Source organism: Phyllostomus discolor, chromosome 8 (genome assembly GCF_004126475.2).
Source record: "Phyllostomus discolor isolate MPI-MPIP mPhyDis1 chromosome 8, mPhyDis1.pri.v3, whole genome shotgun sequence".
NCBI lineage: Eukaryota > Metazoa > Chordata > Mammalia > Chiroptera > Phyllostomidae > Phyllostomus > Phyllostomus discolor.
The window spans coordinates 44,682,004-44,709,439 of record NC_040910.2 but is presented as its reverse complement, the minus strand read 5'-3'; the positions used below and the strand labels follow the sequence as shown (position 1 = coordinate 44,709,439).

At 45.6% G+C, this 27,436-nt stretch overlaps 1 protein-coding gene and 1 long non-coding RNA gene across 3 annotated transcripts; both read left to right on the top strand.

The window, feature by feature from the left end:
* Window positions 1-1,825: 1,825 nt before the first annotated feature.
* LOC118502005 lies at window positions 1,826-6,013 on the top strand. 2 transcript variants are annotated; one of them, XR_004904682.1, is made up of 3 exons: window positions 1,826-2,236; window positions 4,815-4,858; window positions 5,843-6,013. It is a non-coding gene; the product is annotated as an uncharacterized LOC118502005 (long non-coding RNA). The 2 variants fall into 2 exon arrangements; XR_004904681.1 differs by having other exon boundaries at window positions 1,826-2,331.
* Window positions 6,014-16,565: 10,552 nt separating this feature from the next.
* On the top strand, window positions 16,566-27,216 carry ZNF333 (zinc finger protein 333). The gene is given in 6 exon segments (XM_036032362.1): window positions 16,566-17,079; window positions 17,717-17,822; window positions 18,834-18,910; window positions 19,744-19,782; window positions 19,784-20,443; window positions 20,446-27,216. Coding segments are annotated over 5 exon segments (1,218 nt in total). The 5' UTR covers window positions 16,566-17,079; window positions 17,717-17,785; the 3' UTR covers window positions 20,851-27,216.
* Window positions 27,217-27,436: the final 220 nt, after the last annotated feature.

Here is a 27,436-nt window from a genome sequence, read left to right as displayed (position 1 = left end):
CACCACCTTAAATACCATCCTGAGCTGAAGACAAAAGAAGACATTGCGGGTTGGGGGAGTCAGTTATGGTAGGTTACCAGGAAAAGCATAGAGAACAAGGAAAGGTAAGGTTGTTATTCAGACTTCATCTTTGTCTTCTGCACTGATAAGAATTTCTAGAGATAAGGAGGGAGACACCCTTAGAAATGGAGATTTCCCTTATGAATATAAATATCTTAAAAAGGGAATCTTCTACTTAATTTTCATAGCTTTTCCCACATCTGCTTTCTTAAAATTAACCAGCCTAAAATAATCCTTATGCCAAATAGACATTAATTTTGGGTAACAAATTATATTCCTCTATAGCTACAAACCTGCACAGCATGTTACTCTACTAAATACTGTAGGCAATTGTAATATAATAGTAAGTATTTGAGTAATGCACTGAATGACAGCATTAGGACTGGTACTAAGTCACAAGGGATAGGACTTTTTCAGCTCCATTATAATCTTAAGGAACCACTATGGTAGTTCCTTATACTATGACATATGTAGTGACATATGTAGTTCATACCATATGTATGACATATGGTAGTTCCATATACTATGGTATATGTCAACATAAGAAACGTCCAAACCTGTAAGACTTTTTATTTGAGCCAAACTGATGACAATTGCCAGGAAGCAATCTCAACGAATTGAAAAAATGCTCCAGAGAATGGTAATTTTGCACCTTATTTTATACATTACTATCAAAGGAGGAAGTACAAAGAGGGTTAATGAAATTCCTTGGTGATATATTAGGGAGGTGAGAGAAAGCAAAGCGGGGTATGTGGGTGCAATCTTTGGGATTAGATAAAAAGCAAAATGAAGAGATAAATACTTTTATTTTAGTAGGTATAGTATGATTAACAATAACATTTACAGCAGGTGGAGATGGTATGTGGCGGGAACAAGAAAACAATGAGGGACTTGGTGCTCACGTACTTCCGTGGGAGATTATGTCCTGAGGGGTCTGGAAAAAGGGATTACTCACACATTCCAAAGATGTGTTATCTTAGATGCAAAAAGACAACCAACAGGCTCAGTTAAAGTAAAGACTGACCTTTGTCAAGGAAGATATTGGGCAAGGATGTGAGTTCCTGCCATGACTCACTTTTAGTTAAACAGTTTTAATTTTAGACCATCCTATGTTGTTGCTTTCAGTCTCTAAGTTTATTTATAAGGCCTCTCCTGAGCTTCTCAGGTTTAGTATATGACCCCTTTATCATCCACATACATGGGGTCGTTTGTTGACTAAAATGTCTTTATGTAGTGCATGAGTTATTTGATTCTAACTTTAATCTTTTTTTTCCCCAAAGATTTTATGTATTTAGAGAGAGGAGACAGGATGGAGAAAGAGAGAAACATTGATGTTCGAAAGATACATTCATTGGTTGCCTGTCACACACCCCCAACTGGGGACTTGGCCCGCAACCCAGGAAGGTGCCCTGACTAGGAATCCAACCCCTGACCTTTCCGTTGGCAAGCAGGTACTCCACCCACTGCCAGGGTTCGATCCTGTTTTTAAAAGAAGTTAGTAAAACCGAAAAATAAATCTTACCTAAGATATATTTTTGCAGGAGACTAGGTTAAACTAAAGGAGAAAGGTGGAGACCAGACAATCGGAGGGGAAAATTAAACATTCTGCATTCCACCACGCCAGCGAGGCTCCCCGCAAACGAGCCCAGGTCCCGTCCCAGTCCACGCCTATTGTACCAAAGCCTCGTTCCAGCCCTATCTATCGGGCCGAGACCCCGCCCCTAAACCTGGTCTCTCGGATCAAATCCCAGAGCTTAACCTCATTCCCTCAGGTAAGTAAACCAGAATATCTGCCTTGAGGCTGGATTTACTCGGAGTCAACCCTCGGGCCACTGTTCGGAAGCTTCCCTGGCGACGAGAACCTGGGGCCCCGATTACTTCCGCTCCCAGCGGCCCCAAGACCGGAAGCGAAAGTGCGCTGCGGCAGCGTGGCCTTTGAAGGCTGTGCAGCGGTCCCCACGGCGTACTGCAGTGGGAGTGTCGCTGCAAGGTTTGCAGGTGTGGTCTGGCCCCTCCGGAGCGCAGGGGAGCACGGAGGGGCTGAACGGCCTGGCACAGCTGCTTTGGCCAAGGTCCCTCCTCCCCGTGGTCGCCCTGGGGCTGGGATGAGGCGCGCACACGTCTGCCTCGCAGCCGCGCCACGCACTCCTCCTCCGGCTGGCTACCTGGTGCTCAGGTAACCGGGGTCTGGGAAGACCCAGCTCATTCATCTATCGGAAGGGAAATGACGAAGTGCAGTCCAGGTCCTGCAGCTCAGGAATGGTGACATCGGTCAGCCCCTGCCTTCACCCATCCTCCTGTATTCGTAGGGCCCTACGAATAAACAGATAACTGTTTATAAGCAATTCAAGTTTTATTTAATATAACATTTCATATTACCTCACCTGCAATGGAAAAGTTAGGTCTAAGTCTACATGTGCAAATTGGTTTGAATGACTTGTCAAGTAAATTTTAAGAAAATGGAATGCATCCTCTACCAAGGGATGAATTAGATGACGAGATTCCAACCCCCCCCCCCCGCCCCCCCCCGTGACTGACACGATTTGCAGTTCCTGAATTTAGGACCTGTTGACTTAGCTTTGTTGCCTTTTCCTTTCATTTCTCTTTTAATTTATGCCTTTGTGAATACCAGGCTTTTTTTTTTCCTGCGAGGTGAAGGTGTCTTAAGAAAAACTATTTCTCAATTATGTAACAAGTCTTATCATCAAGGAAAAATAAGCTGTTCAGTTCTCTTCACTTTGTCTCAGTTACCCCAAGCCTATAAATTACTATAGAGCTTCAAAACGTGTGGAACTCTAGGAAAAAGATGACATAGTTAATAGTGGGAATTGAAAATGAGTTGGCCACAAATGGGACTTTTTCTTTTTAATAATAGGGTTAAAGCTCACTCTACTGAGGAATGAAAATATTAATTCTGGAGGAAAATTAAACATCAGATTTTAATTTGTGTTTGCAAAAAGAATACATATCTCATCTTGCCTTTTTAGTAAAAGGTGAAGGATTTATATGGTCTTAAGAGAAACAGTATTATCTTGCCTTTTTAGAAAGAATTAATGTTCCTTAAAGACCTCTGAAATCTCTTGTGGATTGTGTTATATGAACAGGCATTTAAAGTCTCTTTTATGTTGATTTTTATGTTGTTATATTGTTTCATATGTCTGTACATGCAGGCATGTGCCTCCTTAGGCTGGCTGTGCTGAATTGTTTTGGGGGAGTGTTGATACTTTGGCACATATCCTGGAAGTTCCCTGGATGGACTGGGCTCTGAACAGGGGGAAACACTGCCACCAAAATAGATACAGTGCTTATCTCTAGGGAGGTTTTTTTCTAGCTGGGAAGACATATTTTAAATTAATCATGGCAAAAGGTGGTATGGAAACATGGAACAGGAAAATTTGGGGAGGAGGTCAGGAAAAACATCTTGAAAAAGACAGGTATTTGAACCTAAAAGATGAGTTGTATATAGCTAGACAGGGGATCGGGGTGTGGAGTAGAAATGGAGAGGAGATTTGAGAGAACATTTTCAGATGACAGACCTTCAGGCAGTACCAAGCCTAGTGCCTTCCAGCAGCCTAGGAGAGAATGGGAAAGGCAAAGTAGAGAAAATAAAGTATGGAATGGATGAGCTAGGTTGGAAAGGAAGACATGACTCTGAAGGTCATTATAAACTTTGGGCCTTGTGCTAAGGCCACTGGGAAGAAACTGATCAGAGTTTTAAGTAGGGGGACAGCCATGATTTTGTTTGTAATTTAGATAAAACATCAGCTGTTGGATTGAGCACGGAATTTGGGATGAGCAGGGTCCATATATAGGAGTTTGGATAAGTTCAGGTTTCAGATGATGGTAGTTGGGTTTTGATGATGCTTGTGGAGCTGGAAAAGATGCAGTGTTTGAGACATGTAGGAGGTAGAATTGAGAGAGCTTGGTAATTGATATATTCTCTCTACTGCATAATATTAAGTAGGTGTTGGCAAACTATGGCCCATGAGCCAAATCTGACCCAATGCTGGTTTCTTTAAGTAATTTTATTGAAACACATTTTTCATGTGTTCCTTTTTAAAAATAAATATGTTTATTGACTTTAGAGAGAGAGAGAGAGTGATGTGAGAGAGAAACATTCATTGGTTGCCTCCCATACATACCCCGACTGGGGATTGAACCTGCAACCTAGATATGTGCCCTTATGGGGAATCAAACCCCCAACTGAGCCACACTGGCCAGGGCATTTTTATGTGTTCTCTATGGCTGTTTCCATTCTGCAAATGCAGTTAAATAGTTGCTATAGAGACTGTATGGCCCATAAATTCTAAGATATTTACTATCTGACCTTTTACAGAAAAAGTATAACTATAACATATAAAGATGCATCAAGTGCTGTGCTGGTGGCAGAATTTGGGGTCCTCAAAAGAAATGGACATAGGCCTATACTTAGTTTGCATCATGGTTGGAGAGACAGGCAAAATCACCCAAACAAGTATATATAAAAATCACAACTGGATAAAGACAGTGGAGGAATAATAGAGGTTGTGAGAGGCATCTTGAGGGAATATGAGGACAGATGATCCTTTAGTTAGGTGAGAGTCAGTATTAGAAATGGTCAGGTGCCATGGTCTGGAAGGTGACGTGGGCCCAGTATGTTGCTTATTGGGTTTTTGCTTGATGGCCCACCAAAATGGAATTTCCTTAGTTAAACCCCTATTTGGTGTTTTGCTTCTGCCCTTACCTCTTCTTATACTTGGTCTCTTTTATTGCAGGGAGGATGCCTACTGAGACCTTCCACTCTGGCGCTGGTGTCATGGTGAGGCGTTGGGGAGTCAGGATGGTGGGGGTAGATAATTATGTACTCTGAGCTCTGTCCCCTCTTTCCTCAGGAGCAGCTGAGGAAGAAAGGGTAGGGGAAGTGTTGAGCATCTTCTGCCCTGTCCCAGGGGACCTGGCGACCTTTTTCAGTGCCTGACCTCAGGAGGGAGCTGACTTTGGAGGACAGGCTCTGGGCCTAATTCCTGAGTGTGGCTGCAGAGCAGGCCTGGTTTAGAGTTGGCCGCAGAGCTCCTCTAGGGCCATCCTTGCTCTCTCTTGTGAGACCTACTGTAAACACATGATTGTAGAAATTCAAATTTAAACGAATGAAAATCCAATGAAATTAAAAAATTCAGTTTCTCAGTTGTCTGAGCCACATTTCTCCAGTGCTCAGTGGTCACATATGCTGGCCGCTGCCCTTTGAGCAAGTGTAGACATAGAACATTCCCATTACCCCAGAGAGCTGAACTGGACAGAGCCTCTGGAGAGAACTCTGACGTTACAAGGCCATAGAGTGTTGCAGTTGTAATGGAAGTCCTATCTTAACATGCACAAAAGATTACTAAATGCTTATATAAGTCTTGGGAGGGGACCTAGGGACGGCATGAAAATGAAGTGATCAAATCCAAACTTCTGATGCCTCAAATAAGGAGGTTAGGAAAAACTCTCTAAGCTCAGATGTACAGGCTCTGCTATCACTGGCCGGCAATGTGATAAAGAGAGCCCAAACTCATACTTTTGGATTTGTCCAAAGGTTAAAAGAAAATAAATATTTTTGGCTTGGTGGGCCATGTGATCTCTGTTGCAGCAACTGCTCAATTCTGCCTTTGTAGCACAAAAACATCCACAGAGATAGGTAACGGGCATGGCTGTGTGCTGACAAAACTTTATTTACAAAGATAAGTGGCAGGTGGGCTTTGCTGAGCTCTAGAATGGAGAGTGCCCCGTCTCAATGTTCTTGTGCTGGGTTTCCCTTCTTCAGAATGTTGGGGGTGGTCCTTACTGAGCCAGAACATGTATGCTGTCTTAGGAATCAGTCACCTTCGAGGATGTGGCAGCGGGGCTCGTCCAGGAGCGGGAGTTGCTGGATGACGCGCAGAGGAACCTGTACAGATATGGAATACTGGACAACTGTCAGACCCTGGCTCCTAGGGGTAAGGCTGGCTCTAAATGCTTAAATCCTGTGTGCTTAATAAGTGTCTGCCACATGACCAAGGAAGTGGTATAGGCTTCGTGGTGTTTACTGTTCATTGGTTTCCATAGGGTAACAGAGCTCCATCCATTGCATTGACTTAATTCTTTCCATAGGCAGGACTTGTGTGGATCTCATTGACCTTGGCTTTAGGGCTTAGAGAACATTAGCCCCATGGGGCAGAGAGGAGTATGTTTGTAGTTTGGGCCCTTGTTAAAGAACTTCACTGAGTTCATTAGAAATTGGGTGTGATCACTTTGTAGCATTGTACTGTTCAGCATCTTGAACTGAAGTCCATATAGAAGCTGGGTGACCAATGGGGAAGTGTTTGTTTTCCTCTGCAAATCTTCCCTCACTCCTTTGCGCCCTCAGCACGTATGTCTTTCTCCATGAGCAGGGACAGCACCATGCAAACCCAGGCTTGCCTCCCAGGTGGGGCCAAGAGAAGAGTTGAGGACAGCAGAACGAGGCATTCTCCGTGCCATGGGTGTGTGTGAGTATAAGGGGACACAGGGATCTTGTGACCTGCCCTGGTATGGGGGCAGTGTGCTAGAAAGTGTCAGTCTTAGAGCATTTCAAAGGCTCTCTATTTTGAGGGCAATAAGGCTATTTGGTGTGAGATTTCTCAAGGGAATTGCTTTAGCTTTTCTTCTGTTTTTCACATTCTAGCTCTTTGGTCTCAGAAAAAGGTATGTTCCAAATTCCCTTTTTAAATTTTTTAAAATTATTTTATTTATTTATTTTTAGAGAGAGGGGAAGGGAGGAAGAAAGAGAGGGAGAGAAATATCAATGTGTGGTTGCTTGTGTGCCCCCCACTGGGGGCCTGCCTGCAACCCAGGCATGTGCCCTGACTGGGAATTGAACCAGCAACCCTTTGGTTCACAGGCCAGCACTCAGTCCACTGAGCCACACCATCTGGGGCCCAAATTCCCTTTATCAAAAAAAAATTATGATATTCACAACTCATAAAATTCAACCATTTAAACTGTGTAATTCAGTGGCTTTTAGTATATTTACAAAATTGTGCAACCATTACCACTATTTCACTGCAGAACATTTCCATCTCCACAACATGAAACCCTATGCCTATTATCGGTCATTCCCCACTCCCCTCCCTCCAGCCCTTGGCAGACACTAGCCTGCTTTCTGTCTCTGGATTTGCCTGTTCTGATATTTCACATAAATGAAATCATGTAACACGTGACCTTTGGTATCTGTCATCTTTCATTCAGCATCATGTTTTTGAGATTCATCCATGTTGTAGCATGTATCAGTGTTTTACTCTTTTTTTAAGGCTGAGTAATATTCCATTCTGTGAATAGACTACATTTTATTTACCCATTCATCTGTTGATGGACGTTTGGGTTGTTTCTACTTTTTGATGATGTGAATAGTGCTGTTGTGAACATTCACGTACAACATTTTATGTGGCCGTGTTTTCAGTTCTTCTGAGTATACTTAGGAGTGAAATTGCTGGGTCATTTGGTAACCCTATGTTTAACTTTAAGGATCTACCGAACTGCTTTCTAAAAACAATGTTATATTCCCACCAGCAGTGGATGAGGACTCTAATTTCTTTACCTCCTTACCTACACAAATTACCCAGTTCCTCTTTGAGTTGAACATTTCTATGTGCATTCTTTGTCTAATTGCTTCCTACTTGTTTCTCTAATAGTGCCCTCTTTCAGTCTCACTTCTTATAGAATCTTTTGCTTGGAAAAATAGCCTTTCATTTCCCCCTTTTTTCCTGTCACTCCCAACTTCCATACACAGCTCTTCTCATTTTATTCACTCATGCCTTCTTCCCTTTCAGTACCTCCCCAAGTTTAGGTAAATATTTTTATTTTTAAAAATATTTTATTTCTTTACTTTTAGAGAGAGGAGAAAGGAGGGAGAAAGAGAGGAAGAAAAACATCAATGTGTGAGAGACATATTGATCAGTTGCCTCTCGCATGCCCCCAGCTGGAAACCTGACCTGTAACCCAGGCTTGTGCCCTGACTGAGAATTGAACCAGCAACCTTTTAGTTTGCAGGCTGGCACTCAGTTTACTGAGCCACACCAGTCAGGGCAATATTTTTATTTTTTAAATTTATTTTATATATATTTTCATTGTATTTTTTCCATTATCCTGTAGTCCTCTTAGGTCAGTATTTTTAAAAACCTATTTTTTTTGTCAATTTCATACCAATATTTCTTTCTGAAAAAAGTTCCTTTTGTTTGTTTTTGGTTCCAATTTATTTTAGACTGGGAATCTCAATCTAAACCCAAAGAGTCTACTGCTACACAGGATATTTTGGAGGAAAATTCATCCCATGATTTGCAAATGGTAAGATTCACAGTGAGTGGTCCTTTATTCTTTCTCAGTGGAGAAGTTGAAGAATATGTGAGTTGAAAATGCAATCCAGGGCCAGGGAGACATTTGATGTGGGCACGTACTTAAGAATGTCCCCTTCCCACGTAGTGTATGAGGGGACACTGTGACTATAAATTAATATGATTATTCACATAGTCTGTGGCTCATTAATTTGGGTAAATGCCACCTGTTGCTCATGACTCCGTCTTCCTGGACAGTTCCCCCGAGTACACATTTCCATCAGGGCGAATGAGACATTGACTGTGTGAAAGGTGATTTACTCTGCAACAATCATGAGGAACATGCTGTCTGTTGGGGAAGCCCCAGGAAGGTTACACACGTGAGAAAGCCTAGTGGTGGAGCCCGCAGTGTCCTCAGAGAAGTTGACCTGTATAAACAAGGTGTACCTCTTAAAATGCTGCAAACAGGGAGCATCTCTGGGCGTGGCATGGATGCTGGCAAGCTTTTTGTCGTCATTCACCCCTTGCCAGGGGCAAACTCTGCCAGGAGAGAAGGCACCTGATGCTTTAACTGTGGTGGGAAAGGCTTCTGGAGGAATGATACCTGGACAGGAACAAGAGAACCTACAGGAGAAAGGCCAGTCTGATTATAACGTGGGAAAGTTGTCAGGGATCCTTCCCTGCTTAAGAGACAAGTCGAGACTCCAGACTGGAAAAAAGCCCTTTTCAAAGTGGGAAAGAACCTTCAGAACCAGCTCGTACATTACAGTGCACGAGAAGGTACACACAGGGCACCTCCATCCCCACTTTGGCCTCGAGTTCCTGCTTTCCCAAATTGATGGAGCTTCCAAAGTTTGGGTTCTCATTCTTGGGGATTTTGAGGGTTAGGATTTGGGTAGAGGGACACACAGAGCCCCAGCTTCACCCTTGGGCTGAACCTGCTTGTCTCAGAGCCAATGAGATCTCTGTGGTCCCTCAGTCTGCATGCCCTTGCCTTTGTTATGGATGGTGTTGGCCTCTTGGCATCATAGATGCTGGCCCAGTGGATGGGGTGGTGTGGCCCGGGTTGTAGAGACCTCAGTCCATTTTGTCCCCTTCCTTTGCCCTGGGCACAGGGAGCCTCACTCTGCACAGCCTGATGGGGGCTGTTAGGCGGCCCAAATTGTCACCCCTGCACATCCTGCAATGGACTCCAGGGCTGCAGAGGCCCCCTCCTCCTCCCCAGGTCCTCGCTGTCCTTGGTTTACATTCTTGTTTAGGTATAGGATGTTTCCTAGTAGCTGCTTGGGAAAGTGCATGTGGTATTTGAGGACTTGATCTGCAAATGTGTTGCTGGAGCTGGTGGATTATAGGGCCATCATCTGATATGATCAGTGCAGCAACCCCATTACAAAGCGTTCTGTGTCAGAGCCCTCAGTGGAGGCTTGCTGAGTGAAGGAATGGACAGGTAGGTGCTGGTGAAGGCATCTCTAGGCCCCTACCATTTCCATGTCTTTTTTAAAAAATATTTTATTTACTTTTAGAGGGAAGGGAAGGGAGGGAGAAAGAGAGGGAGAGAAACGTTGATTGGTTGCCTCTCACATGTGCTGCCGCAACTGGGTACCAAACCTGCAACCCAGGCATGCGCCCTGACTGGGGATTAAACTGGTGACCTTTCACTGCACTTGGACCATGGGAGGGGAAGACAAGGAAGGGTTTTATGGTGGACAGATCCTCTCTGGTTTCTGTGGCTCTTTCCTCTCAGCATGGGGCGCTAGCACCTTCCGTAGAACTCCGGTCTGACTCAGTAGTGGGCACTGAGTGTGGGAGAGGAGGGGCCTCTCCTGCGGCATCTGTGCCCCAGGAAACAGGTGCTCACAGAATGTTCTCAGCGGGCAGAGGAGATCCACTTCCAGACAAATGTAGAGAAATCAAGCACTTCATTCCTGAAGACATATAACCTGCAAGTGGTCAAGCTGGATTTGGACCTAAATCCAGGCCTAACTCCTGAGACCACTATCTCAGCCACCAGGATATACTGCCTGAGGTCACACGACCCTCCACTTGGTTGATGGTGCTGACTCTTCAGCTAGCCCTTCCACCATTCCTGTGTCATTAGCCTTGTCCCAATCACTGAGGCCCACTGTGGTAGTTCTGAGGCCTCCCTGTAGCATGGGAGTAAGTGTTAGTGGCCAGGGCCAGACAGAGGCCCTGCAGCCTCCTCTTTGTGGTCAGTGAGGCCAGTGGAGGGGCTGGGAGTTGCTCTTAGAAGAGCCCTGTCTGCTGCATAGAATTCCATTGTGTAAATGTACCATAGTGTTTTGATCCATTCATTTACTGTTGGGCATCTAGGTTGCTTCCAGCACATGGCTATTGTAACTTGTGCTGCTATCAACATTGGGGTGCATAGGCTCTTTTGGATTGGTGTTTCAGGGTTCTTAGGATATAATCCTAGCAGCAGAATTGCTGGGTCAAAAGGCAGATCCATTTTTAGTTTTCTGAGAAAATTCCACACTGTTTTCTATACTGGTTGTACCAGTCTGCAGTCCCACCAGCAGTGCACTAGGGTCCCCTTTTCTCCACGTCCTCTCCAACACTTGTTTGTTGCTTTGTTTATGATGGCCATTCTGACTGGTGTGAAGTGGTATCTTATTGTGGCTTTAATTTGTATCTCTCTAGTGATATTGAGCACCTTTTCGTGTGTTTCTGGGTCCTCTGTATGTCCTCTTTGGAGAAGTGTCTGTTCAAGTCCTTTGCCCATTTTTTAATTGGGTTGCTTTTCTTCTTAGAGTGGAGTAGTGTAAGTTCTTTATATATTTTGGAGATTAAACCCTTGTCTGAGGTATCATTAGCAAATATGTTTTCCCATATGGTAGACTCTCTTTTTATTTTAATACTGTTTTCTTTAGCTGTGCAGAAGCTTTTTATATTGCGACAGCATGGATGGAACTGGAAAGCATTATGTTAAGCCAAATAAGCCAGGCAGTGAAAGACAAATACCATATGATCTCACCTTTAACAGGAACCTAAACAATGAAACAAATGAAGCAAACTATAACCAAAGACACTGAAATAAAGAAAAGGCTGACAGTGACCAGAGGGGAGAGGGAGGGAATTTCAGGGGAAAAGGGGAAGGGTTTGCAGGAACAAGTATGAAGGAACATGGACAAAAACTAGGGGGGGGGGGTGGAAATGGGAGGGAGATAGGGCTGGGGCGGGATTGGCTGGGGTGGGAATAAAAGACAGAAAACTGTACTTGAACAACAATTAAATTAAAAAAAAAAAGGAGCCCTAAAGGAAACCGAGGAAGGGGTGTCTGTAGGCTCAGTCTTCCTGTGCCGCCTCTCCACAGCCCCTGGCTCCTGGAGGCTAGACACTTGTTCTTGGCTGGATCCACAGCGTCCACACTAACAGTGCTCAGTCAGTATGTTGAACAAATAGGCTGTACTCCTAAAAAACTTGTTTTTCAAGAGGAATAATTTGTGTCAAGATTACTTGGATGAAAACGTTTGTCTCAAAATGTACCCATGGGACTTCAATTTATGGAGGTGACTGATTACTCAGAGAGACTGGTGCCACCGATTTTTTTTGACTTGAATTTCTTCAGAGCAGAGGGCTTGCCATGCCAGTGGGGCCACACAGGGAAAACGTCTGGGTCACTGAAGAGGCAGAAAGGGGTGAGGGAGGAGTTTAGGTCAGAGCCTGTATGGGGGTTTCCACAGGGCAGGACAAACAGGATTGGTAAGTTTGAATAATTCCAGGAGGCCTTGGGCCCAGGGGCTCCCCTAGTTGTATGGTACCTGGCCTGGGTGATTTAGGACGGAAGAGTATTGCCTTGTGTCAGAGGTGGCTAAGGAGGTGGTTCTGGGTGACAGGGGAGATGTAAACAGCTGTGGCCCGTAGTTTGGCCCTGTGAGTGATGGATGCTAAATAGATAAATACAGACCACGGTTCACTTTTAAAACCAAGGGCTTCCCTTGGTTTTCTGTGGTTGAACATCCTATAGTCCCTCTGAGGGCTTGTGGCCTAACCTCTATCCAGGGCCCCCAGAACCAGAAGGGGGTCAGGTCCACCGTGATCTGCCCTCAGACCCTTGGAGACCCTCTGGAACTGCCAGACCCATGTGCCCCTACTTCTGACTTCACTACCCCTAAATCAAGGGTCTCTGAGGCTAGAAACAGCCTCAGTGCTACCTCTGTCCTGCTCAGCATTCTCCATGTTCTTTTTTTAGGAGCTGGGACTGGATCTGAGGATGTGGACCTGGCCCACGATGGGGGAGAGGGGAATCTTTTCATCTCCCGAGGACCAGCCAGCTATCTGGGAGTTGCCTTGGCCTTCTGGATACACAGTAAGCCTGGGGGGTGGTATGTTGCAGGGGCTTCAACCAGTAAGGCCTGGGGTGCAGGATTTCTGTTAATGAGGCAGGAGGGGAGGGAGGCATTCAGGGCCCACTGTTGGGAACTGAGAACATGCTGGAGGTCCAGGCTTAGCTCCCGATAAGAACTGAACAGGCCCGCCCGAGCATTTCTGTATGGAAGGCAAATCTAGAAGGTGGCAGGTGACAGGAGCTACCACCCTGGCCCTGCCTCTCTTGATCTAGCTTTTCTTCCTTCTCTTCCTACCCTCACACCCACCCTGTCCGTGGCCAGGAAACCTATAGGAATGAACAGGTCCTGCGATTTGAGGGCTCCATGAGGAGTGTGCAGGCTGGTGACCGAGAGTATTTGAGAGGGACACTTGAGGATGTGCCCCACCCTGAGGAGATGGGGCCTCCTACCTCCCCCTGCCCATCCCCTTCCTGAGGGATGTGTTGTGTTTACTTCCCAACTACCACCAAGTCCTATAGCTTTTCTGCCAAACCATAACCTACCTGGGACTGCTTCTCCTGTCTCCACTGTCTCCACCCTGCCAGATTCACCATTACACTCCTACCCACCCCAGCTGGAACTACTTTTAATAGGTTCCTGCTTCCACTGGTCTCACTGTGGACACAGGCCAGAGGCGTCTCTTAGCGGTGCAAGTCAGGTCAGATTCCTGAGGGAGCAGCCACCACTAGAGCAGCATTTGAATCCTTTCTCCCACAAAGGGGTGTCCTTTCAGAAATAACTTTCTAACTGCCCGCATTTGCACAGGTCCACCCTGCACCCACCCTCTATCCCTCAGCCTGCTGGCACCCTCTGCCCACTTTGCTTCAGCGTTCCCCTCACAGCTGGAGGCTGCTCAGAGGAGTCCTCCTGTGCTGGGGCCCCTCCTCTCTAGCCTTCTAGGAGTGGCAGTTCTTGAAGAATTCGGCAGATCTGGGCAGATAATCGGGCATGTCCTTTTATCAGTATGTTCCCCAAATGAGGAAATGCAGGTCGTGCAGATTCAGTCAGAGTGAGCAGGTGTGAGCGGATCTCATTGACCACCATCTGACTCTAATCTGTCCCTGTCACTGTCCAGGGGCTGAAGGCGACTGTGCAGACTCAAAGGGTGGCCACACGGGACCCTGCATCAGGCATCCCTGACCCTTGGAGGGCCAGAGCTTCTGGTGAGTGAGAACTGGGTGGTATCATAGTCGAATGGCCTGGCTTTCCTGTGGGAACTTGCACCTGCAGCCTTCATCTCCTCTGACTGCTGGCATTGCCCTGCACCACTGGGAGACAGTACATGAGGGCCTCTCATGATCTATACGTTTGGGGGGAAAGGCACTTTAACAGTCCTCAGTTATTTATTTATTTTTTGTCCCAGATCTTTCTGTTAAGAAAGAGCAGGCCCCACTGAGCTGTGGCAAACGGCCAGTCCTCTCTTTGGGAGAGATTAAATCTTCATGACACAATTATGACGATGATGGAGATTACAGCTGAGTTCCTATAAATGGCACGTGTTTTAAATGAACTTTTAAAAAATGAGGTTAAAAGGCACATTTACTGAGATGTAGGGGAAAAATTTATCTGGAGAACAGATAAAATGTTAACTTTAATTTCAGGCTCTGGATTAGGTCATAGTTACTGTATCATTTAGGTGGCCAAATGTGATGTTTGGAGAAGGTTTGGAGAGAGAATTTCAGGCCCAGAAACAGTTTCTGGAAAACCCCTCAGGGGAGAGAGCCTGGCATGCACAGGGGCCCATGGCAATCTGTGGGAAGGGGGCACAGGGAAGTGGGGTGAGCGGACTGGAGAGGGAGTGGGCTGCAGATCCTTCGGTGCCTGGGAATGTGAGAAAAGAACCCTGGCTCATGTCCTAAGGCTTCTGGAAGGTAGGGACGCATTAGGTGAGTGGGCCCATGCACCTGTGGTCCTAGCAGAAGCCTCTAGCACCTAGGAGGATGGTGAGCCTCAGGGAGGATGTGAGTGGTGGATGAAGGCAGTTAGGAAAGGAATGGTGGTAGCCTAGACTTGGTATGGGTGAGGAGTCTATGTGGTGGGGGTCCCTAAGACCATTCTCAGGTTTGATGACTTACTAGGAGACCTCAAAGGGTGCAGCATACAGTTGTGCACATGGCCATGGTTTGTTACAGGGAAAGTATACAAAGCAAAATCAGCCAAGGGAAAGGGCTCATGGGGTGAAGTCTCGAGGGAATCAAGCACAAGCGTCCGGACCCCTCTCCCAGCAGAATGACATGGGATGCACTTAATTCCCTGCAATGTGCAGGGATAACAGGTGTGAAGTGTTGTCTGCCAGGAGGCTCATTCGGTACCCAGGGATTTTACTCAAGGCTGGGCATGTGTGTGCCCTCTGCCCCAGAGCATGCCTACACTCCAGACTCCTAGAGGGAAAGCAGACATGGAGCACAGACTATACTGTACAAACACTTTAAGCAGAGTGCACTCCTCTTATCAGTGAGGGTGGTGGGAACCCTCCTGAAATCCAAGTTTGCAGACTGAATCCAGGGGTCCGACCCTGCCATCTTGCTAAGGAGCACAAAGCTGCTGTATTAAGTCTTATCTGCATGGTAGGGAAGGATGGAACATTCATTCCCAGACATGCAGGTCAAGTTGAGATAGTTTTGGTGAGTTTTGTGTCTATACATTTAGCAGATGAGGCAGAGCATTTATGTGCCAAGCATGGTGTGGGGGACAGGGTTGTGACATCTAAGTCACGAGGGAGTGACATTTATGTGGATCCAAGAGGGAGGAAGGTGTGATTGGCATTAGCCATGGAGAGGGCCAGGTTAGGAGGAAAGGAAATGGGTGGGTGGGGTTGGGGAGCTGTGGGTGCCTCATGTAGAGAGGTCACTGACTCATTGTTTGTGGATTAGTTGTTGGGGTCTGTCGAGTGTCAGAGGGGGGTGAGATTTCTCATCTAAGGCGGGGATGTTGTTTCCTGATGTTGGGAACACTGGAGGAGGAACAGACTTGGGAAGAAGGTGGTGAGTGCATGTTTTTTTTTTAGGGGGGCAGTAAAACAAGAGAAATTTATGCATCATAGTTCTAAGGGCATAGAAGTCTGAAATCGAGGTTTTGGCAGGGTTGTGCTTCCTGTGAAATCTGGTCCTTCCTTGACTCTATTCTGGCTTCTGGTGCTTGTGGCATCCTTGGTGTTCCTTAGCTTGTAGACTTATTGGTCCTGTCTCTGCCTGCATGGCTACATGGCTGTCTCCCCACATGTGTCCCTGTTTCTGTGTCTCTTTTCCTCTTTTTGTAATGACACCAGTCACTGGATTGAGGGCCCACTCTTCTCCATGGTACTTCATCCTAAGTCATTACATCTGCAAAACCCCTGTAATTCAAATAAGGTCACATTCTGATGTACCGGGAGTTAGAACTTCCTCTTTTACTGGGGAGCAGAATCCAACCCATAACAGTCTGCTTTTGGCTTCCCCCAAATATATGTCCTCCCGCATGCAAAATACACTCACATGATCCCAACATTCCCCAAATTTTTACCCATCCCAGCATCAAGTCCAAGTCTAAAACCTCATCTAAATCTCATCAACTCAGAAAGTCACAAATTTCGTCATGCAAATCATCCAAATCAGGTAAGAGGGTTAGACTCAGGGTGTGGTCCAGCCTGGGGGCAAACTGTCTCTCCATCTGTGAACCTGTGAAACCAGAGGAGGGCATCTCTGCATCCAGAATACAAGGGTAGGATAGGCTCAGGACAGACATTTCCATTCCCACTGTGAGAGAAGAAAGGGGTCCTGGGTCCCAAGCCAGTTCAAAACCCAGCAGGACATTATCAAAGTCTGGGAACAATCCTTTGTGGCTCGAAGCTCTGTCCTCTGCCTGTTTGGGCAACAGCCCTGCTCTCTGGCTCATTCTGGATATTCTGTTCTGATTCCCCCAGATAGGTGGGTGGAGAGATTAGAGCCAGGGGTTGGGTGTCTGGGTCTGGAGTTCAGATGTGAGTCAGCCTGCAGATCTGGGCCTTGTGAAGTTGAGTTGGGAACTGAAGCCCAGAGGAGGAGGTTGGCAGCTGAAGCAGAGAGGGCTGAGGGGGATGAGAAGAGGAAGGTCTGCCACATGGGCATGCTAGCCAGAGATGAGGTGGAAGAGGAGCTTGTACAGAAGACTGAGAAGAGGACTGGGTATGTGGGTGCTGTGTGTGACCCTGTGAGTGTGTGCATACAAGTGTGTACACACGTGGTCACTACCATCAGGGTGGGCAGCCCTGGGGCCTGCGAGTGAGCTCACTGGGCCTCACAGCTCTCCTCTTCTTCTCTAGCTCTTCCTGCTCAGGACCCCGAGTGGCTGCAGGGGAGAGAGTGGATAAAGAAGGTGTGGTTCCCGGGGTGCCATCCACCTGTGTACAGGTAAGGAAGACATCCTTCTTGCTTTTCTTTCTTGCTTTGCTTCCTTGTCCCCTTCCCATGGCCTGGAGCTTCTCGACCCCACAGAGCTGGTATCCAGGCAAACCAGGCACAGGGCCTGTTGCAGCCAGTGGAGGCCAGCTCAGGTAGTAATGACAGCCCCAGTCACACCTTCCCCAGGTTGTTGAGTGTCATATGCTGCTGAACGTCAGGAGGAAAAGAAGGAAGGGTGTTAGCTGCCCTCTTCTTATAACCTTCTTGGTCTCCTGGAGCAAACGTCTCTCTCTTGCCTGCAGAGGCTCAGCTCTCCTGGACCCTGGGGCTGGTGGGGAATACAGCTGCAAGGGCTTCCTGGCTAGTTGTCAGTAGCTAAGTCCTATCATGAAGTTGAAGTACTTTGACGCTGTGCCTCTGGATGCTGTCCCTTTGGAAGGGGGAAGAATAGAGAGAGAAGAGTTTTAGTTTTGAGGCCTAAGCCAAGGGACAGATTCCAAGGTACTTCAGAGCCCCATCTGAAAATCCTCTGCATTGTGGCTCTCTGTCCAGGCTTGCCCGCTCCCATCATCCTCTTGAGTATTGGCAGAGGTGGCACCTGACCCAGCCTGGTGGGTGTGCATTTTAGGAACCAATCACCTTGCAGATGTGACCGTGCTCTTCACCCCTGAAGAATGGAGGTTTCTAGACTCTGCACAGAGAAGCCTGTACAGAGATGATGCTGGAGAACTACAGGAACCTGGCCTTAGTGGGTAAGGCTGTCTCATCACTTCATCCACACACCCCCCCCAGCAAGTGTGGGTTCCTGGAACCAAGAGGTAAAAAGACAGACAAGTCCTAACGTCATGGTGCCTACAGTGTAGTGGCTTCCCCTTGGAAATGAAGGTCTGTCTGCTGTGTCAGGCTTTCAAATAGCTAGGCTCTCGGTTTTGGGGACCAGAATGTTACAGTGTCCCCAGAGACCCAGTGAGGGAGCTTGTTTCTTATGGATTAGCTCTGCCGTACCTATCAGGATTTAGGTGTGCTCACCTCACTGCTCCCACCCAGGCACCCCTAAAGCCTGTCAGCCCTGGTTTTGGGGCAGTGCAGTCCACCCACCCATTCGTCTTTCCCCACAACCAGGAGGTCAACTATGCACACTCAGTAACCTTTCCTATTTGGGCAAAGAGAAGCAATGTGGACCACTGAGGAGGAATCTTCCTAGTAGCCGGAACATGTGAACACCAGCAGGTGGATGTGTAGCACGCTGAGATCGGTAGTATAATGTTGATTTGGAAAGTGGTCAGTCAGGTAAGTACTTTCAATGCCTTTTACAGGAGAGGCTGTTGTTTGAGCTTCCTTAGTGAGGATTTCCACCTTTCTTCCTTTCCCCTTTCCCTCTTTTATCTTCAATACTTTGCTCTGGCTCTATAGAAGGATTTTATCCTACCTGCTTTTCACATTTAGCATTTCCGTGTGTAGAGTTCATGCAGTTCCTCCCCACTGTAGGTTGTTAATACTTTTTCTCAACATCAGTTCCAATCATAGTAAATTATCTACTATTTCTGTCCTTCGTTTCTGTGAGTACACAACTCTTCACATACCAAATGCCTGAAAATTTTCCTTTACTCTGATACATTCCTCCTTTTCACCATTTCTTTCCGTATATAAGATCAGTATTTAAAAAAATACTCTGCACGTGCCTAGCTTGGTTTTTTGGTTCACTTGGTCTTACAGTTTCCTTCTCTGTACACTTATTGTTTTTCCTTCTTAATTCATTTCAGAACCTCAGCTTCAACCCCAAGAGTCCATTGTTAACCAAGGTATTTTTGCAGAGATCCCATCCATTGGTCTGAGAAAGGTAAAGTACACAAAGACTCTTCTTGGTCCTCTATTGTAGGAAAAGTCTGGGGTTGTTGTTGGTCAGAAAAACAGCCCTGGCTGGTGTGGGTGAGTGGATTGAGTGCTGGCCTGTGAACCAAAAGGTTGCTGGTTCAATTCTCAGTCAGAACAGGTCTGGGTTGTGGGCCAGGTCCCCATTTGGGGGCATGAGAGGGGCAACCAATGGATATTTCTTTCCATATCAGTGTTTTATGTCCTTTTCTTTCTTCCTCCCTTCCCCTGCCTTAAAAATAAAAAATATAAAAAAAAAGAAAAACAGCACTAGAGGCCAGAGAGAGATTGAAGGCAAGGGCTGCTCACCCAGGAGAAACCTGTTTCTTGGCAGAGAGTCTCTGAATGTCATGAAGTGAGAGAAAACTTGAAATGTAGACCAAGAAGCATATTGACACTGTTCTCACACCTAACCATGTTAATGAATGGGACACATAGTGCATTTAAAACTTAGTGAAGCCTGGAATGGTGTGGGTTGGTGGGTCACGTTGGTTGGGGGTGTGTGAGAGGCAACTGATGGATATTTCTGTCCCCCTCTTTCTTCCTCCTTTCACCTCTCTATAGACAAACAAGCAAACAAACATGCATAGTGTAGCCTATGTTTAAGAAGCCCCATGAAAGAAATGGAAATGATGGCTCTTTGTGGTGTCACACTCACTTGACAGAACATAGGTAGAAATAGTACAGAAACATGAAAGTGGTGAAAGTTTCAGCTGTAGATTGATTCCACACATAGATAACTTGGAGGAGAGTGTTGATTGTAACAAAGTCTTTGGTCTTTGCATTTTCCTCATTTGACAGGAGCAGCCTCCACCTGGGGAAAAACTCTACACATATAATGAATGAACTTGGGAAACACTTCAACAGCATTAAACAAATTTTTCAGTATGAGAGAATTCATGCTGGAGGTGACCCCTACAAGTGCCATGAAGGTGGGAAAACCTTCCAAACTACTCGCCTAATAGTGGGTGAGAAGATCCATAGTGGAGATAAAACCTATGCATGTAACAGATGTGAAAAATCCTTCAGATACAGCTCCGACCTTATCAGGCACGAGAAGACCCACACCTCAGAGAAGTGCTTTGAATGTGAGGAGTGTAGGCACGCCTTCAAGTACTCCTCAAATCTGAGGCGCCACATGAGGACTCACACTAGAGAGAAATCCTTTGAGTGCAGTCAGTGTGGGAAAACCTTCATGAGGAACTTCAGCCTGATATTGCACCAGAGGAGCCACATAGGTGAGAAGCCCTATGAATGTAAGGACTGTGGGAGAGCTTTTAACCAGCCATGCTCTCTGAGGAGCCACATGTGGACTCACACTGGAGAGAAGCCCTTTGAGTGCAGTCAGTGCAGCAAAGCCTTCAGGGAGCATTCGTCTCTGAAGACTCATTTGTGGACTCACACCAGAGAGAAACCATACGAGTGCAGCCAGTGTGGGAAGCCCTTTCGGACAAGCACCCATCTGAACGTTCACAAGAGGATCCACACGGGGGAGAAACTTTAAAACTTTATGAGTGTACCACTTGTGGTCAGGTGTTGAGTCGTCTCTCCACCCTCAAGAGTCACATGCGAACCCACACTGGAGAGAAGCCCTATGTGTGCCAGGAATGCGGGCGAGCCTTTGGTGAGCCCTCATCCCCCAGGAAACATGCAAGAACCCACACTGGCAAGAAGCCCTATGCATGTCAGGTATGTGTGCAGGCCTTTGTCCAGTCTTCACACCTTATGGTGCACGTGAGAACCCACACTGCAGGGAGACCCTATGAATGTAATCAGTGCGAGAAGGCCTTCAGGCACAGCTCTTCACTTACTGTGCATAAGAGGACCCATGCCAGGAGAGAAAACATCAGGAATGGTGGCCTGCCTTTATCAGCGTCTCATACATTTGGTGGGCCCCTTGCTAATTAACTTGCAGTTTGTAAAAAGAGAAACATTTGGGCCTGTGATCATTTCTCACAGTACTTGTTTAGCTACTACATCACTTGTTTTGGTGTCTAATTTCATTTTTGTTGGATTCTAAATATTGTTTTAGTTACCATTATGATGAAATCTTTGACTCTTATTTGGAATTTGATTTTAAAATAACTGTACATAGTTATATTTTTGTAGAGGTATAATTACTTATAGTGGAATACATAAACCTCGTGAGTTGGATGGGTTTGACAGATGTATATATACATGTAACCAACACCCATTGAATATATAGATCATCTCTGTCATTCTGGAAAGTTCCTGCATATATCTGAGAGTTTTACAGTTGCCTTTTTGTAGCTGCTTATAATTTACTTGCATTGTAAGCAGAGTATGTGGTCTTTGTGTTGTTGAATCTTAGGTATTTGTTGAGATTTGCTTTTTGGTCTAGTGTGGTGCATGCCAGTAGTTGCTAACCCAAAATGCCTCTTTTCCTTACAATATAACTTAGGTGTTTTTTTTTTTGTTCAGATTAGTAATGTGCTCTATGAAAAAACCTCCATGGCCCAACCCTTCTGCAGTCAGAGAAGGCCACTCCTCACAGTGCTGGTCAGCATGAGAAGTTGCTGTGTGTGACTCCTCGGAAGGAAGTGGAAAAGGAGTGGTGTCATTCAGCCAGATGCCTCCACTTGCATTTTGTACAATCAGATACACAATGTACAGTGCTAGAAGAGCCATTCTGTGACCACTAGGATAAAAGATATCAGCTAAAGAGAGTGTGGCCAGAGGTCACAATCATTCTAGTTTCTCAGTTGGTGTCTTTATGTGTCTGCACCAGCCCTGGGCTGTTTATTTCTGGACATGTTAGATGAAAAGGATGCACTTCTTGCTGGTATGTGACATGGGAACTTTTGAGAAAGGAGGTGGACTGGGAAAGGCAGGGAAGGGTTTCTTATAGTTGGATACAGTTTCTATCTGATGCACTTAGTGCATGGTCAGTTTTTGTAAGTGCTTCATGGTTGGTTGAAATCAATGTATTGTATCGACATGTCTACTAAATTGAGCATATTAGTTGTATTTCAAAATCTTTGGCACATTTATAAATATTGGTCTCTGTCTTATCTCAGGCTGCCATAATAAAAATACCATAGATTGGGTGCCTTATGAAAAACAGGAATTTATTTCTCATAGTTCTGGAGCCTGAAAGTCCAAGATTGAGGTGCTGGCAGATTTAGTGTCTGGTGAGGACCTGCTTCCTGCTCACAGTTGACCAACTTCTCTCTGTGTTCTCACATAACAGGAGTGAGGGCATTCTCTGGGATGCCTTTTATAAGGGCACCAGTCCTCAGCCATCAGGGTTCCACCCCCATAACCTTATCACCTCCCAAAGGCCCTACCTCTAGATGTCATCACATTGTGGATGGCTTCAGCCTATGAACTTGGGGACATCAACATCAGTCCATAGGAGTCTCTGATCTGTTGTTCACTGAAGGAGCTACAGTCCACTCTCCCACCATGATTGCGGGTTTCTGAATCAGTCTTGTAATTCTGTCATTTTAAATTTATGTATTTTGAAGCTATGAGATTAAATAAACTGATAGTTTAAAAATTGTATTTATTTTTTAGAGAGAAGGGAAGGGAGGGAGAGAGAAATATTGATGCACAAGAGAAACATTGATTGGTTGGCTAGGCATTTGTCCTGATCAGGAATTTATCTGGTGACTTTTCGGTTTGCAGGACAATGTCCAACCCACTGAACCAAACCAGGCAGGGCTGATTTTTGATATTTTATAAGTTCTGCAAATTGCTTCTTACAAAATGACCATCTTTCTCTCTAGCAATGAATATTCAACTACTCATCAACATACTAGCAAATAATTATTTAGACCTTAATATTAATTGATAGTATTTCCTGAAACTTTGTATCTTTTAAGTTATTTAGTCCCCACAGTGATACCAAGGGAAGGACTTTCATTATCTTCAGTTCACAGAGGAGGAAACTGAGGCCTAGCAGATGAAGTGAAAGAACCAAGGTTATGCAGGTGGTAAGTGACAGAGTCTGGATCCACATGGTCTCCACAGTGCTTTATCCAAGGGAGCTATTCTTCATTTTCATCTGTTGTCATAGAGTTCTGTTTCTGTGTTTTAACTGAGGTATAACTTATGTTACAGTTCATAAATTTTAGTGCCCACCTTGATGAATTGTACATATGTCTGTACCACCCACATCAAGATGTAAAATATTTTCTCTCCCAGTCTGTGAGCCCCATCCCCAGAGGTAACCCATGTTCTGACTTCCATCACCATAGATTTGTTTTCCTGCTCACAGAAATAAAACCTCAAGTATGCCCTCTCATGTGTTTTATTCACTCAATGTCCATGAAACTTAACTTTGTCACTTTATAAGTACTTTATTCTTTCTAAAAATTGCTGTGTAATATTCTGTCATGTGAATATACCAGAACTTTGAAGTTCTAGTCTTTATGGATGTTGGATTCTTCCCAGGTTTTGCTGTTATCAGTGACGCTGCTGTGAGTGTTCCTGTGGGAGTCTCACTGTGGTCACATTCTCATTTGTCTTGGGTAGAAACCCGGGATGGCACTGCTGGGTCACTGGGTAGGCATATCTTTAGGTCGAGTAGATATTGCCGAACAGTTTTCCAAAAATGGTTGAAGCAACTTATACTTCCCTCGTCATGAATGAAAGCTTTATTTGCTGTGCATCCTTGACAGCACATGCTCTTCTCAGTCCATGTGATTTTAGCTGTATTAGTGAGTAAGTGGCTTCCTGTATTCTAATTCACAATTTATGGGGGCAGGTGAATAGTGATGTGGTAGATGGTTGCCACAATTCCTTCCATCCCTCCTTGAAAATCTTTCTTCAGTGTGACTCTTGTGTTCCTATCAGGAGATGGAGTGTATTTCTGTAGTCCTTGAAGGGAAGTTTCATGACATGATTTGTTTGGCCAATGGAACATTATGAAACATGAGGGAAGGAGAGGCTTGAAAAACACACATTGGGGTTTGCCCTCTTTTCTTGAGAGCAAAGTGTGAAGAAGCCTGGGTTGGCCTCTCACATGGAGAGGGGTATTTTTCTGGTGGTCAGTACCAGCCAGCAGACGTGCGAGTGATGCCATCTTTGATCATCTGTCCCAGGGAAGCCACCAGGTGACTGAAGTTGCATGAGCGATCCTAGGTGAGGCTGTCAGAACTGCCCTCCTGAGCTCAGCTGAAATTGCTGACTCACAGGATTATGAGTACATGAGGTGGGCAGGTAGGGATAGAGAACTGATAGAAGTTAGTGTCAGAAAGAGGAGGCTGCTGCAACAAAACTGAAATGGTGGCATTGACTTTAGAATTTGGCAGCAAGAAAGCAGCTGAAAAAGAGTGAAGAAACTTAATGTCTGGAAACACAGTGAACAAACTGGTTCTCAATGTTAGGGAAAGGCTTCAGTGGTATGGAAACCACTGGCAAAAATAACTGCAGTAACTTGGAAAATAGAACATGTACCTAATGAACTTGTGGATATGTCTGAGAGGGAGGCTTTCTCCCGCCTCTGGCCCTGTGCTCAGTCTTCCTCATGGCTGATCATGGTGGCCCAAGAAGAGCCTGTGAGCGGGTGAGAACTCACACCAGCCTGCACTTGGCCTTTAGCAATTGGTTAGGAATTTTAGCAGAAATCTTACCCTCTTGTCTGGTGGCACTGTCTTCATCCTGTGCTACAGGTGAGTCAGCATTCTGTCCACCTCTCTTCCCCTAGGTGTCAGGCTAGTCAGTTGCTTGTGGCTTGAGCTTTCTGCTGGTGCCAAGAAAGTTATGTTTTTATGAATTACTCAGCCTTGTCTTTTTGATGTGGTGGCAGCAATATCCACAACATTTCTAAATCCAAAATGGAAGTCAGAGACAGGGTTCTTCCTATATTCCACTGTTTTTAGAATTATTTATTGGACTTGATCATTTTTCTGTAAGTTCCCTGAGGTCAGAGACCGCATGAACTTTGTTCAGTGTGACTTTCTTTAAGCCTAGCCTGTGCTGGATAGACAATAAGCTTTTAATATGCTTGCTAGGTCTATGTGAATTTGTATGTGGGCAATGCTCCCAGGTGAAATATGTGTGGTGTCTAAGCCCAGAAGGCTGAAGACTTCTGTGGGCTGCTTCCTCTGACTCTCATGGCGAAAGCCTCTATCTCTGAAATCCACCACCCCAGCAGCCTCTACTCAGAGTGGAGAGAACATAGTGCCTGGCATTCACAGGAGATTTAATACTAGGTGGTTCTTAGGCATCTGGGTTAGCCTGAGGCTGTACTCTTAGACTGTGTGATGGGAGAAAGGGAGTGTGTGTGAGGATCAAAGATCATCTTAAAAGACTGTTCCACCTGTCAGACCTTAAAAGGGCACTTTGCCCCAAGAGGGGTACCTCTACAATCTGAACTAGAAAGTAGGGAAGCATACTGGAAAGGCAGGCACCAGGCAGTAGTCAATGTAAGCAGGGTTTTATATAATGTTTGCAGCCCTCATTGTGCTATTATGTTTATTCCTTTTTATTTTTGCAATGAAAGTATAAAACTTTGCTGATCAGAAAAGCTAGTGGTTGATTCATGTTACTAGATTTGATGATAGTCTACTGAAGTACATGGTAGCTAAGAGGAAATACCACCAGTAGAGTATATTTTCAGTTACTTTTTAAAAATCAAAATGTTTACGTCTGCTCAAATATGTTCTTACATAGTCTTTTTGCCTCCATTCACAGTATCTTTCTCTGAAAAGTATTTTAGTTAAGGTTCTTCAGTCAGGAAAAAAACCATCCTCATTTCTCATGAAGACTGAGATGTTGGTGCTGCTTCCCTATTTGGATGGCAGAGGGGAGTGGAGGTGAGAGACTGTAGGCAGCAAGTGCGTTCATCACAGGGATTTCGCACCAGCTCTGTGCAGTGCCAGGTGAGGGGAACAGCCCTGGATTTGGGTACTGTGTTTCCCACAGTAGGATCCCTCAGGAAGGGACCATGCCTTTCACTGGAAGATTGGTGGGCTGAGGGTCAGTCTGCCCAGGCTTTGCCTCTTGGTCCCTCAGAGTCCTTTGGTCACCTGACCTCTTCAAATTTACATTGTTTTGTCCGTCCACCCTTTGGCTCCTATTGCCCTGATTCCCCAAATCAACTAGCTGCTGGACTACAGGCTGACCTTCAGGGATGCTGAGACTCCAGGAATCCCAACCCAAGTCTAGTCAAGTCCTGCCCAATGGACTCCTGAATGCCCAGGTTGACAGATTCCCATGTAGGGAGAACCCCAGCCTTTGCCAATGTTCTAGCCATCCTTAAGTCTCAGGAACCTGGACCTGTGAACTTCTGGTTCTGGGTGCAGGCTGCAGGACTTTTGGCTTGGGGACTCTGGAGATATCTGACTTCTGGTTTTGAGACTCCAGCAATGGTGTGATTCCTCAGAAGGGTGCAAGTTGAGGCTGTGATTCTCCCACATCAGCCCCATGACAGCCATGTCCCATGAATGTGGGGTGTGAATGATGATGCTCTCAGGATCACCCCAATGTTGGCAGCTTGAAGGAAATTGCCCTTTCTTCTTTGGTATCTGGCTGCCTGCTTTATTTTTCTGTGAGAATGAGTTTGCCCAAGGAGTTTCAAATTGCAGAGGTGGATGTGGAGATGAAGTAGAGACTTGGCTCCCAATACAGAGCAGTCTGGGGCTTGTGCTGACCTCCAACTTACTCCCTCCCAGACACACAATTCTCCCAGGTGCTGGACTACAAAACATTCTTCCCCTAAGATTCTTTTGTGGATGTCTAATGCTCCCATGATAATATTCACATTTCCTAGCCTGGCTGTGAAGAATCATAGTCATGTGATCCCAGTTACTTATCTGGAAGGAAACACACCTCTGAGATGGTCCTTCCTTTTATCCTTCAGCCCACAGTGCTTATTGGCTATTTGATCCTCAGGTTTCATCTTACAAATAATGCCATAAAGTTTGTAGTTGATGACCATCTCTGTGTGTAGAGGGGCACAGAGATAGGTACCTACCCAAGTTGCTTTCTTTTTCATTTCCTTTTTTTTTCTTTGCATCCACTCTGGTTATACTAATTAAACAATAGAGAAAGAGCAGAGGCTTTGTCAGTAAAGAGCCAAGGATCTGATTCCTGACCCTGCCAGTGACTAGTTTTTTGATATCAGACAAGTTTTCCTATTGAATGGCCAGTAGACTGATGCTCATCTTACAAAGAAGGAATGCTTTAGTGAGCTAGTTGTGAAGCTTCCTTTTGGGGGAGACAGCTACATGCTTTTCTCCCTTATCAATAGGAAATGTAAGCTACCACCAAATAGGCTGGCTATCCAGTCACTGGTAATGCCAAGAATAATAAGCAGAACTTGGGGGACTTCCAGCAAGATGGAGGTATAGGTGGATGCACCGTACCTCCATGCACAACCAAGATTAGAGCAACAACAATTTAGAGCCAGAATAACACACAGAACTGACAGAGAATTTATCTGAATGGAAGTTGGACAGCCAAGAAATTGAATTAGACCTGTTCACCCAGACAGGTAGGCAGGGCAGATCCAGGTGGGTGCGGGTCG